The sequence below is a fragment of the Sinocyclocheilus rhinocerous genome, unplaced genomic scaffold (assembly GCF_001515625.1).
Source record: "Sinocyclocheilus rhinocerous isolate Xijiao unplaced genomic scaffold, SAMN03320098_v1.1 scaffold350, whole genome shotgun sequence".
Lineage (NCBI taxonomy): Eukaryota > Metazoa > Chordata > Actinopteri > Cypriniformes > Cyprinidae > Sinocyclocheilus > Sinocyclocheilus rhinocerous.
In genome coordinates, this window is record NW_015637528.1 from 522,972 (window position 1) to 534,874 (window position 11,903).

Consider the following 11,903-nt stretch of genomic DNA (forward strand, 5'->3'; position numbering starts at 1 on the left):
ATGCTTGTAATTTGTGTAATTGTTCTTGTTTTATTACTAACTTTATTAAAGCTAGTAGTTTTGCTGTGGTATAGAAGTACTTAAAGTAAGCTTTCGCTAATTTTATTTTATTTTATGTCTTTTTTATTTTTTTTGCTGATCCGAAAAATGATCCGATCCGTGACTCAAAATCCGTAATATGATCCGAACCGTGAGTTTTGTGATCCGTTGCACCACTAGTGACAACAAGATTGCGAATTCGAAAGTGAAAGCGCATGAAGCCCAGCTTATAACATAAAAAAAGAGGAACTCCCATTCTGATGAAAAAGAACGGGTTGAATGTTAACCACTTTCGTTTCCATATAACTATAAACTATGATAAGTTCATCAGCATGCATTGATTAATCCCATGTTGTAGCGCAAAGAAATTTATAAATGAATAATAAAAATAAAATATTGCGACCAAATCATGTGCCTGTGCGACCAACTGCGAAAGTTACTCGAAAAAGAGCGACCAGTGGGAAGAATGAGTCTGGAGCCCTGCTCATGAACCATAAATTCATTATAACTAGGGCTGTCAATCGATTAAATTTTTTAATCTAATTAATCACATCCTTTTTCTGTGATTAATCGCGATTAATCGCACACTTCATGAAATTAAGCATAGACCATTTATCGTTTCAAATGTTTATTTTGTCATAATTTGCTATATCCAGCAAAGTAAACCAAAAGATTGAAGAGTGATTCTCAAAAATCTATATTTTCTGCAAGCTTTTTTCATGATAAATTTAGATGACTTTCTAAAAAGGAACACTTAGAAACTCCAAAAGGACACCAAAGAACCAAATGATATAAGGAGCCCATATAAGCACATATGAAAGAAAATAAAAAATCTGAATTTTATAGTATGCGTACAGTGCAACACCAAAGAGCTTTTTTACATTTTAGAGAAGCCAAGTTGCGATACCGAACAGGACCACATGGAGATGCCAAAAAAAAACGAAACCAACAGCCTGCTGACTGCATATATCTACTACAGTACACGGATCCATTCAGAATAACTAAACACAGCAACATAAACATGACAAATCAAAACATTATCGTGAATGTGTGTGGAAACAACGTGAATGTATGGAAATGTCTCTGCCTGTGCATAAATACAATGTGTGATCAGTGCGTCAAGAGGCCTGTGCGTCTGAGTTTTGATTTGAACTCAAGTGTTAAAGGAGCTCAGTGGCGGTCAGCTCACATGCTGGAGAACAAAGATGTGTGTGTAGAGCTGAAGTTTGCTGGCCTGTTGCTGGAGGAGCACTTCTCTCACACCCTGATATGATTTGGCACAACATCTGCTCTGTCTCTTCCTCTCTATATGCCTGTCTCGTCTGATTCTAGTGTTTCATTTGAAGCTATTTCAGGTTTTAGCCTCTTAAAAGTAAAGTCTTTCAGAGCTAAACTCAATTCCTGACAAGAAATCTTCCCGCTTTCAGCAGCAGAAGCATTATGACAGCTAGAACTGCACTATTGCAGTAACATGCTTGAAATATTTAAGGAATCATCCGACTAAAAATGAAAATTCTTTCATGATATATTCATGTTCAAGACCACTGGTGATCATTGAAGACTGTTATATTGTGCCTTGCAGCGTTCAAACTACATGCACCGAGAGGTGCTGCAGATGACGGAGCTCTACCCCAACGTGAGAGCTACACCCTGGCGCATGGTCACCATCTGGGGCGGTGCCAGTCTGCTGAAGGCCTACCTGCACAGCATGCATGACCTGCTGTCCATGCTGGACTGGAAATGGGACTTCTTCATCAACCTCAGTGCCACCGACTTCCCCACCAGGTCAGCATCGCCTTAGACAGGGCTCTGAAAAAAAAAAACCTGGACAATAAAGTCAGTTCTACCAGTTTCTTAAAAAAGAAAATTCTACATGAACTGGTTGACCTCACTAATTGACTAGTCCTGGGGTTACCAAACTAATAAAAAAATCAATAACTATAACAATCATTTTATTTTACACTGTAAATTACAATGCTGATATTTATGTCTTAAATTGTTTACTTTCAAACGTTCAAACTCTCGAGCTTTAAACATTTCAAATACCCAAGCTTTTATTTTGGCTTTATGCTGTAAACTTCTGTCCACAAAAATGTTGGAAAATATGCAAATGTTAATAAAGTCAGCCTAGAGCACATCGTGTTCCCGAATATAAATATTAAACTCGCAGCTCATTTAGAGATTGAGTTTGTGAGAAACTGTGAACCGAGCCACTCTGAGACCAGTGTATCATGAGCTGCACTTTGCGATTAGTGTTTTGAATTCATTAATTGCGCAGCTGTTTTGAATTTTACATTCGATTCTATTAATTATTAGCTTTTCATCAACTCACAATTCCCTCACGACCCCTCAGTGAACTCCCTTTCAGTGAACCCTGGACTAGTCAGTTAGTGGATGAAGCCATTCCAAAAGATTGTTATGATGATGCCTTCAGTGCTATCTTCCTGGAGAAGTTAATCCCAGAATGCATTGCAGTAAGGTCATTGAAAAAAAATAAGAGATTGGTTGATACTGATTTAAAGTGCCCCTATTAAGCCATTTCGAATACTGCCTTTCGTGCAGTGTGTAATGTAGCTGTCGGTGAATGTAAATTATCTGCAAAGTTGTGAAGCCAATAGTGTGAATCCCACTTCCGTGACGGCCACCCATCACAGGGTAACACATTTGCATAATGCCCGCCTATGTTCTATGTTGGCCGGCCGTGAACAACTTGACCTGCCCTCAAACACTGTAGCATTTCCGTGTGGTTAACATCATGTCGAGAAGCCGCTGTGTCCTATGCTCTGAAAGTAAATTTGTTTTATTTCCACTTCCGAATGATGAGGCTACAAAGAATCTGTGGTTGACATTCGTCTTTTCAACGGTACCACAGCAGATTTGTGTTCCCGTCATTTTACTGACGATTGCTTCTCTTATCTCTGGGAGTTCAACTAAATAATAGATGTTTATATTTTCTATAGATCGTTCAAAATGCACTTAAAGGTTTAGTTCACCCCAAAATGAAAATTCTGTCATTAATTACTCACCCTAATGTCGTTCCAAACCCGTAAGACCTTCGTTCATCTTCGGAACACAAATTAAGATATTTTTGATTAAATGTGAGAGCTCTCAGACCCTGCATAGACAACAACGCAACTGTAATGTTCCCAGGTCGAGAAACGTAGTAAGGACATCTGTAAAACAGTCCATGTGTCATCAGTGGCTCAACTTCAGTTTTGCGAAGCTACGAAAATACTTTTTGAGCGCAAAGAAAACAAAAATAACAATTTATTTATCAATTCTTCTCCCCCGTTTTCGGCCATTTTGGAGAGTACCCAAGAGCGTAATCGACGTAATCAGCGGTTTTTACGTTCGGAGGAGAAAGCGCGCGCATGAGAATAATCTGCGTAATCAGCGTTGTTTACGTTCGGAGGAGAAAGCGTGCGCATGAACGTAATCAGCGTAATCAGCGTTGTTTATGTTCGGAGGAGAAAGCGCGCGCATGAACGTAATCTGCGTAATCAGTGTTGTTTACGCTTAGGGGAAAGCGTGCGTATGTGCTTCGCTACTCTCTAAAATGGTGGAAGAAGTAACTCGGGGGAGAAGAATTGAGAATTTTTATTTTTGTTTTCTTTGCGCTCAAAAAGTATTCTCGTAGCTTCGCAAAACTGAAGTTGAGCCACTGTCACATGGACTGTTTTACCGATGTCCTTACTACGTTTCTGGACCTGGGAACATTACAGTTGCGTTGCTGTCTATGCAGGGTCTGAGAGCTCTCACATTTAATCAAAAATATCTTAATTTGTGTTCCGAAGATGAACGAAGGTCTTACTGGTTTGGAACGACATGAGGGTGAGTAATTAATGACAGAATTTTCATTTTTGGGTAAACTAACCCTTTAATTGTTATAAAAGAGGCATCTAATGCTCAACTAATGCAGAAGCGTATAATACTACCTGTCGTACTTCGAGGTTTTCACCTTCGCTTGGCATTCTGATACAGTTCCCACACATGCACCTATAAATTATAACCATGATAACAACAAACTAAGTTGACACTGAGAAACATCCTGCTCCAGTCATGCTTGCGAATCAGTGTCTGGTTGATCAACTAGACGTTTCATCATCGGACTCAGGCTCGAATTACATGACCTTGCATGCATGTAAACCTGTTGTAAAACAATATTAGGAGCTTTAAAAATGGCATAATAGGGGCACTTTAAGAGATACATATGGAAGAACCTTCTCTTGAGCCTGTGTCTGAAGACGTCAAGTCAGAGCTGCTCTCATTGTGTGCAAGCGTGATGATGCTGGCAAATCCGTCTCTTTCTCTGCAATCTGTTTCGGGAGGATTTCTTTAACACATTAGAGCCTTATGATTTCACAATCCCTCCAGCTGTTGATGCTTTCTCTTTTTTTAAAACAAGCTAAATAAGCCAAATCGGTGTACATGGCCTGATGCACATGCACAAATCCTGTCAGCAGCAGCTAATTCCTTCCAGATGAAGACTTCACCCACGACACCCTGCAGTCAGAGCTGGGTTTCTGACATAATTCCTCGTTTTTATCTCTTCTCTCCTCTCACTGTCATCTAAAACAGGACCAACAATGAGCTTGTGGCTTTTCTCTCCCAGAACCGTGACAAGAACTTCCTGAAGTCTCATGGCAGAGAGAACGCAAGGTAAACTCATTTCCGATTCAACTCTGAGGTTATTCCAGGTCGGGTTACTAGTTCTCATATACTGTCCGCATCTTGGGATGCTCTAAATGACAGCTCAATCACAGTTTATCTACTTTGTTTGTGGGCTGGGATTATGCAAATGAGATTTTTTTTCTTTTGGATCAGAGTTATGAATTCATTCAATTAAATGATTCGAATTGATTCACAGAATAAATCAAACTCTAGCACTTATTTTGCTATTGAAGCAATTCTGTCTTGATGCTTTCATACTCAGATCATGAGACGAGGAAGGATTGCCAAACCAGTCTAAAGGCATGACCTTTAGGAAACTTAATGTCCAAACTGTATGCATTAAAATCATTGTGCTGTTCACAATGTTGCCTAATTATGCACGACAGTTATTTTTTGAAAGAATTTAATATTTTTATTCAGCAAGGACACATTAAATTGATTAAAATTGACATTGTTACCAAAAGTTTGTTTTAAATGCTGTTTTTTTTTTTCAAACTTTATATTCATCAAATAATTCTGAAAAAAATATATCACAGTTTCCACAAAAATCATGAAGCCGCACAACTGTTTTCAACATTGATAATAATAATAAAAAATTCTTGAGTATCAAATCGGTGTATTAGAATGATATTAGAAGGATCATGTGACACTGAAGACTGGAGTTATGATGCTGAAAATTCAGCTTTGCATCACAGGAATAAATTACATTTTAACATATAAATAGAAAACATCTATTTTAAATTGTAATAATATTTTCACTGTTTTTACTGTATTTTGATCAAATAAATGCAGCCTTGTTGAGCATGAGAGACTTAAAAAAAAAAATCTCACTGACCTCAAACTTTTTAATGGTAGTAAATATCGCCAAAACAATTATTGTGAGTATTCAATATATCGACCAGCTTTATATTTGGATCCATGATAATTAATGATGTCCGAGACAATGAAAAGAAAGTTATAGTGTTAAATTGTCTAATTATTAGAAACTTAATCGTTGTTTTCATGTTTCTTTCATACATTAGAAATAAAAAAAAGATTGACAAGTGGTGTAATGAAGTAATAACCTTTACCTTGCACCTAATATATGCATTTTCAAAAAGTTTTCAAACATTTGTTTTACAAAAATATTGAATATTTGAATCATGAATATCATAATTTTATTTGAGTTTTGTCACTTGGAATATATATATAAAAAAATAAAAAAACTTCACTGACCTTGCCATGCAGTTTACCACAATGATTTGGAGGTCAATATAAAAGATTGTTCCAAACTACTTTTATAAAAGGTTTTTTTTTTCTTTCTCTTCAGAAATTTCGGCCTTTTAATGAGACTCCTTCTGTCATTCATTATGATTTCAGGATAGTTACACCGTCTTGACACTGTTGACATGCCTCAAATAATGCAGCTGTGACAGTGTTTATAATGACATCAGTCAAAATCCTGCTCTCTCCTGTCACGTAGGTTCATTAAGAAGCAGGGTTTGGACCGCCTGTTCCACGAATGTGACAACCACATGTGGCGTCTGGGCGAACGCACCATCCCTGAGGGGCTGGAGGTGTCAGGAGGCTCGGACTGGTTCTCCCTCACGCACAAGTTTGTGGAATATGTGATAAACTCACAGGACGAGCTGGTGACGGGGCTCAAGCAGTTTTACACCTACGCTCTTCTGCCTGCTGAGGTACTGGACTAATAAAATTAAATCATAAAAGATGATATGACCCATTTAAAGAAACACGATGAATCACTGTTATTGTTGTGTATTAAATCGGGTTTAATCATAAAGTGATAAGTCTGTTGATGTGATACTCCCATGTTAATTTTATTTAATTGGCACAGCAGTGAGCTGTAAACATTAAGTGCTGTGTCCCTAAGGGTATATTAAATGATTCCTCTCTGTCTGGTTTTCAGTCTTTCTTTCACACTGTGCTGGGAAACAGTCACATGTGTGATACTTTGGTCGACAACAATCTGCGTGTGACCAACTGGAACAGGAAGTTGGGCTGCAAGTGCCAGTATAAGCATATAGTGGACTGGTGCGGCTGCTCACCAAATGACTTCAAACCCTCAGACCTCATCAGAATACAGGTCAGTGAACCGTTAAGCGATCCCTGCAGATATATTGAGTCAGTAGCCACACAGTATTGAAACGATCACAGTGAGTCTCAATGCGAACAATGTGTACAATGTGCACGCTATTATTAGTGAATGGGAACCAGTGTATTTCTTAACAAATTGCCTTTTCTTGCTAGAAACTGCACCTGATCATAGACATTTGACACCACCTCAACCCTTCTTTTCTCCCATGATAGCAACTAACGCGGCCCACGTTCTTCGCCCGTAAGTTTGAGTCCACTGTGAACCAGGAGGCTATTGAGATCCTGGACAATCATCTGTATGGGCAGTACCCTCCGGGCACAGTGGCACTGAAAGCGTACTGGGAGAGCCTGTTCGAGCAGGCTGATGGGGTCTCGTCCCTCAATGATGTGGCCCTCACGGCGTACTCCTCCTTCTTTAGACTGGGCCTCCGTAAGCCACTCAAAAGCAGTTCTGAGACCTGCAGGTGACAGTTCCATCCATCCCAATTCATTCCACTCAATCCATCCTGTCCATTCCATCAGTCTGCCCCAATCCATTCATTATTCCAGTCAGTCCCTCCATCCATCCCTCATACCCATTGCTTAAATCTATCCCTCCATTCCCAATCAATGATCAATCAATCCAAACCATCCCAGTCTTTCTATCAAAATCCATCCTTCCATTCCAATCCATCATCTATCCAGTCCATCCCAATCTTTCTATGCCGATCCATCCCTCTATCAAAATCCATCCTTCCATCCTAACCCATCCATCCCTCCATTCCAACCCATCCATCTATCCAAACCATCCCAGTCTTTCTATCAAAATCCATCATTCAAACCAATCGATCCATCCCTCATACCCATTGCTTAAATCTATCCCTCCATTCCCAATCCATCCATCAATCCAAACCATCCCAATCTTTCTGTCAAAATCCATCCTTCCATCCATCCCTCCATTCCAACCGATCCATCAATCCAAACCATCCCAGTCTTTCTATCAAAATCCATCCTTCCATCCCAATCCATCCATCTATCCAGTCCATCCCAATCTTTCTGTGCCAATCCATCCCTCTATGAAAATCCATCCTTTCATCCCAATCCATCCATCCCTCCATTCCAACCCATCCATCTATCCAAACCATCCCAGTCTTTCTATCAAAATCCATCTTTCCATCCCAATCTTTCTATCCCAATCCATCCCTCCATCAGCATTCATCCCAATCCATCCATCCATTCCTCCAGTCCAGTCATCAGATGATTAATTTGATGAATAGTTTTTTTACCCACAGGTTTGAACCTATTGGCTACCCCGTCTCGGTGCACCTGTATTTTTATGATGACCGTTTCCAGGGTTACCTGGTCAGGCAAGAGGTGCAGAATGTGGTGACCAGGTCCCGTGAGATGCTAGAGGTGTGGGCTGTTCCTCAAGCAACACTGCAGCTAGAACACAACCTTCACGAGTTTGAACGCCTCAAACACCTTGAGGTGAGAAGAATAGGGAGACCATTGTAAATGATTTGGTATACTCCACAGTCACAATGTTACGGACATAACAACAGATAATTTCTTCTGTATTGTAACGTACATTGGAGTAAAATGTATTACCAAATAAAAGCGCAGAGACTTTTTCTATGCATCGGCTGTTGATTAGATGGAGTCAGATGTGAATGCGAGCTTGAGGTCAATTGTAAGGAAGGGGCAGGGTTCAAGAGGCCAATATAATTGGAGAACTATATGTCACCACATCAAAGTCTATTTTACCGGAAGATCCAGTTATGACATTTTATTTAAAAAGTCTTAAGACATAAAGGAAATGCATACATGAATCATTATTTACAATGAGATACAAAAAATTTGCATTTAGAAAATAGTGAATACGTTCTGTAGTTCTTTAACATCGTGTATTTTGTGCATGCTGTTTTATACTAGGTCGGAACTGAGTGGGACCCAAAGGAGCGAATCTTCCGTAACTTTGGTGGAGTGATGGGACCTCTAGACGAGCCGGTGGCAGTTCAGAAGTGGGCTCGTGGACCCAACCTGACAGCCACCATAGTGTGGATTGACCCAGCACACATAGTAGCTGCCTCCTATGACATCAGCATAGACGTTGAGGCAGAGTTTACGCAATACAAGCCACCGCTTCAGCGCCCCCTCAGGCCTGGAGTTTGGACGGTGCGTGTGCTGCGGTTGTGGGAGCGTGTAGCAGAAGCTCGATTTCTGGTCATGCCTCTGGCCTTCAAGGGACGTGAGCCCCTGCGCACAGGTGAGACACCAACGTGAAATGTCATCACAATTTAAAATAACCATTTTCTATTTGAATACACTCAAGAAACATTTATTATTATCAATGTTGAAAACATCCTGGTAAATATTTTTGTGGAAACCATGATACATTTTTTCAGGATTCTTTGATGAATAGAAAGTTTAAAAGAACCACATTTATTTGAAATAGAAATCTTTTGCAACGTTGTAAATGCCTCTACTGCCACTTTTGATCAATTTAATGCATCCTTGCTAAATAAAAATATGAATTTCTAAAAGCAAAATTGTACTAACCCCAAACTTTTGAACAGTATTTTATCTATATATTTAGATTTTATTTAAATATTGAATTATATAAAATAATATAATATTTTAAGTAACATTGTTACTAGTGGATAATGCTCCTGTTATTTGGCCAATACATTTCATAAATGATCAACGTTCTGATGTAAACAATATGTATTGTCATGTGTGACCCTGGAGCACAAAAGCAGTCTTAAGTCGCTGGGGTATATTTGTAGCAATAGCCAAAAAAACATTGTATGGGTCAAAATGATTGATTTTTCTTTTATGCCAAAAATCATTAGGATATTAAGTAAAGATCATGTTCCATGAAGATATTTTGTAAATTTCAGCTTTCAGATAATGTATAAATCTCAATTTCGAAAAATTGACCCTTATGACTGGTTTTGTGGTCCAGGGTCACATATTGGTTCTTATAAATTATTAAATATTCCTCCTCGTGTTCATTTAGTAGAAAAAAAAAAGATTTAAAAAAATGTCCATTTGCTACATTTAAAATGTATTTTTGCATCAAATATCAGTTCCTCTGATTGGATGAAATTTTAGAATAAATATGTAAGTGTTATAGATATAGATGTATCGAGTAAGATAGATCTTCTCTTCTCTTCAGAAGACCATGGCTGGGTACACGCAGGTCCGCCAGGTAACGTTTATTTGGAGCAAAGCTTCCAGCAGCTCGCCCACGTGTTGAAGCTGCCGCCCAGTGAGCCCGCCGTGCAGGAGGCGCAGAAGAAGACCTCCCTGGTGGGGAAGCCGCTGGAGGCCTGGGTGGACAGCTCTGTGGAGGCTTTCTGGGTCACGGGAGACATTTGCTCTGACCAGACCTCCTCCTGTCCCACCGTAGGACTCTGCACCAAGACCTCTTGGAGTTCCTTGTCCCCTGACCCCAAATCAGAACTGGGGCCAGTCAAAAAAGACGGTCGCATTAGGTAGCCTTGCAAGCTCGTACAAATAGAGCGGAGTGGCGAAGGCCCTGAAGAACAGTTCACAAGAGTGATGTTTACGAGTTGTGGTCTTTCAGACCATCCCATTACTAGTCAAGGCACCTTCTGCTGAGGGCGGGAACTGGTTGAGGGTGAATCTACGAGAGAAAATGTCTAAATTTGCACAAGATGACTGCCAGACGTGGACATATGAGTCTTGCTTTTATAAATCAATGTTCAGATGTCATCTAAATACGTTATTACAAGGTTCGGAGTCTTATTAGCACATAGTTTACAGTGTGGGTTTGTGATGCAAAGACCCAAATCTCAACGATTTTACACTATTATTCTTTGTTACGAGAAAAACAAAACAAACTGTGCACATTATTTTCCTCTGTAAAACAGTGGCCAAAATTGTTATTTGAAGCTGTTGGAGGCAAATCGCTGGAGTCCTCTGGCTGTATCGCTATGCTTATTTTGAAGCATTAATATCAAAACTTCAGAAGCAGATTGAAGAAGTGCACTTTATTGTAAAACGAAGCTCCCTTCTGATTGGCTGAGTCTCAGCAGAGGAGGCGGAGCTTGTAGAATCGTCATGAATTTCTGCCAGTGGATTGATACATTCGTTCACTTAACGAGTTTCAGCTGCCCGGAGACGCAGCGCTGCATGGAATCATCGTACACCGCAACAAAACAAACACTAACGGAAACCGTCTGTCAGGAAACAATCTGAGTTTTGTAATACTGTGACTTTGTCTTCATGATGAATGTCCTTTGAGTTGAAAAACGGCTCATCTGGAGGACCATCTTTCGTCCGTTACTGCAAAGTTTTCTCAGCCGCACACAAATCACAAAGTACGAGGACGTGGATTGAAATATTTGAGACTGCCTGAAGATCTGACCTTGATGAAGATCAATCCGTGATCTGTAGCTCATACATACACCTGTGCTTGTATACCGCGTCACAATATTTCACGCTTAATTCTGGTCTTCCACTAGTTTGGTTTTTAACTATGAATAAGTTTTACACTCTTTGTTGAATAGCTGGAGACTTGAGTTACAGTAGCTGCTCCTACAGTATGTTCCCATAATTTAAAGGAATATTTCACCTAATAATGTCAATCTATATGACTTTCTTCTGTGGAACAAAAAAGAAGACCTTACAAGTAATGGTCACAGCATTGAATGAACGAAAATGACTCATGTGCTGTATTTCAAGTCTTGAGAAACAGTTATTCTCAGAAAATCTCCCCCTCCCTCTGTGTCTACAAAATCGCATTTACAATTATCTGTGTTGAAAGCTACAATTTTTATGTTAAAGGGTTAGTTCACCCAAAAATGAAAATTAGGCTGTGTTTTTTTACTCACCCCCGAGGCATCCTAGATGCATGACTTTCTTCTTTCAGACGAATCCAGTCGGAGTTATATTAAAAATTGTCCTGGCTATTCCAAGCTCTATCATTGCAGTCAGCGGGTGTTGTAGTGCTTCAGTCCAAAAGAAGTTAAATAAAAATCGCCCATCCATTAAAAAAAAAGTGTCTCACACGGCTCCGGGGGGTGAACAAAGGCCTCCTGTAGCGAACCGATGCGTTTTTGTAAGAAAAATATCCATATTCAAAACATAAT

The 11,903-nt window shown here is 39.6% G+C and overlaps 1 protein-coding gene across 2 annotated transcripts in view; it reads left to right on the forward strand.

Annotated features, from left to right (window-relative positions):
- LOC107748866 (xylosyltransferase 2-like) overlaps positions 1-11,646 on the forward strand; it is a 36,180-nt gene extending 24,534 nt beyond the window's left edge. The window contains exons 4-11 of one of the 2 annotated variants that reach the window (XM_016563853.1): positions 1,622-1,824; positions 4,618-4,698; positions 6,173-6,389; positions 6,620-6,796; positions 7,021-7,271; positions 8,079-8,274; positions 8,719-9,052; positions 9,965-11,646. In XM_016563853.1, the coding sequence (XP_016419339.1) occupies positions 1,622-1,824; positions 4,618-4,698; positions 6,173-6,389; positions 6,620-6,796; positions 7,021-7,271; positions 8,079-8,274; positions 8,719-9,052; positions 9,965-10,287 (1,782 nt within the window). In that variant the 3' untranslated portion in view covers positions 10,288-11,646. The remainder of the gene's footprint in view (positions 1-1,621; positions 1,825-4,617; positions 4,699-6,172; positions 6,390-6,619; positions 6,797-7,020; positions 7,272-8,078; positions 8,275-8,718; positions 9,053-9,964) is intronic. The other variant, XM_016563854.1, reaches the window with a different exon arrangement.
- The last annotated feature ends 257 nt before the right edge of the window (positions 11,647-11,903 follow it).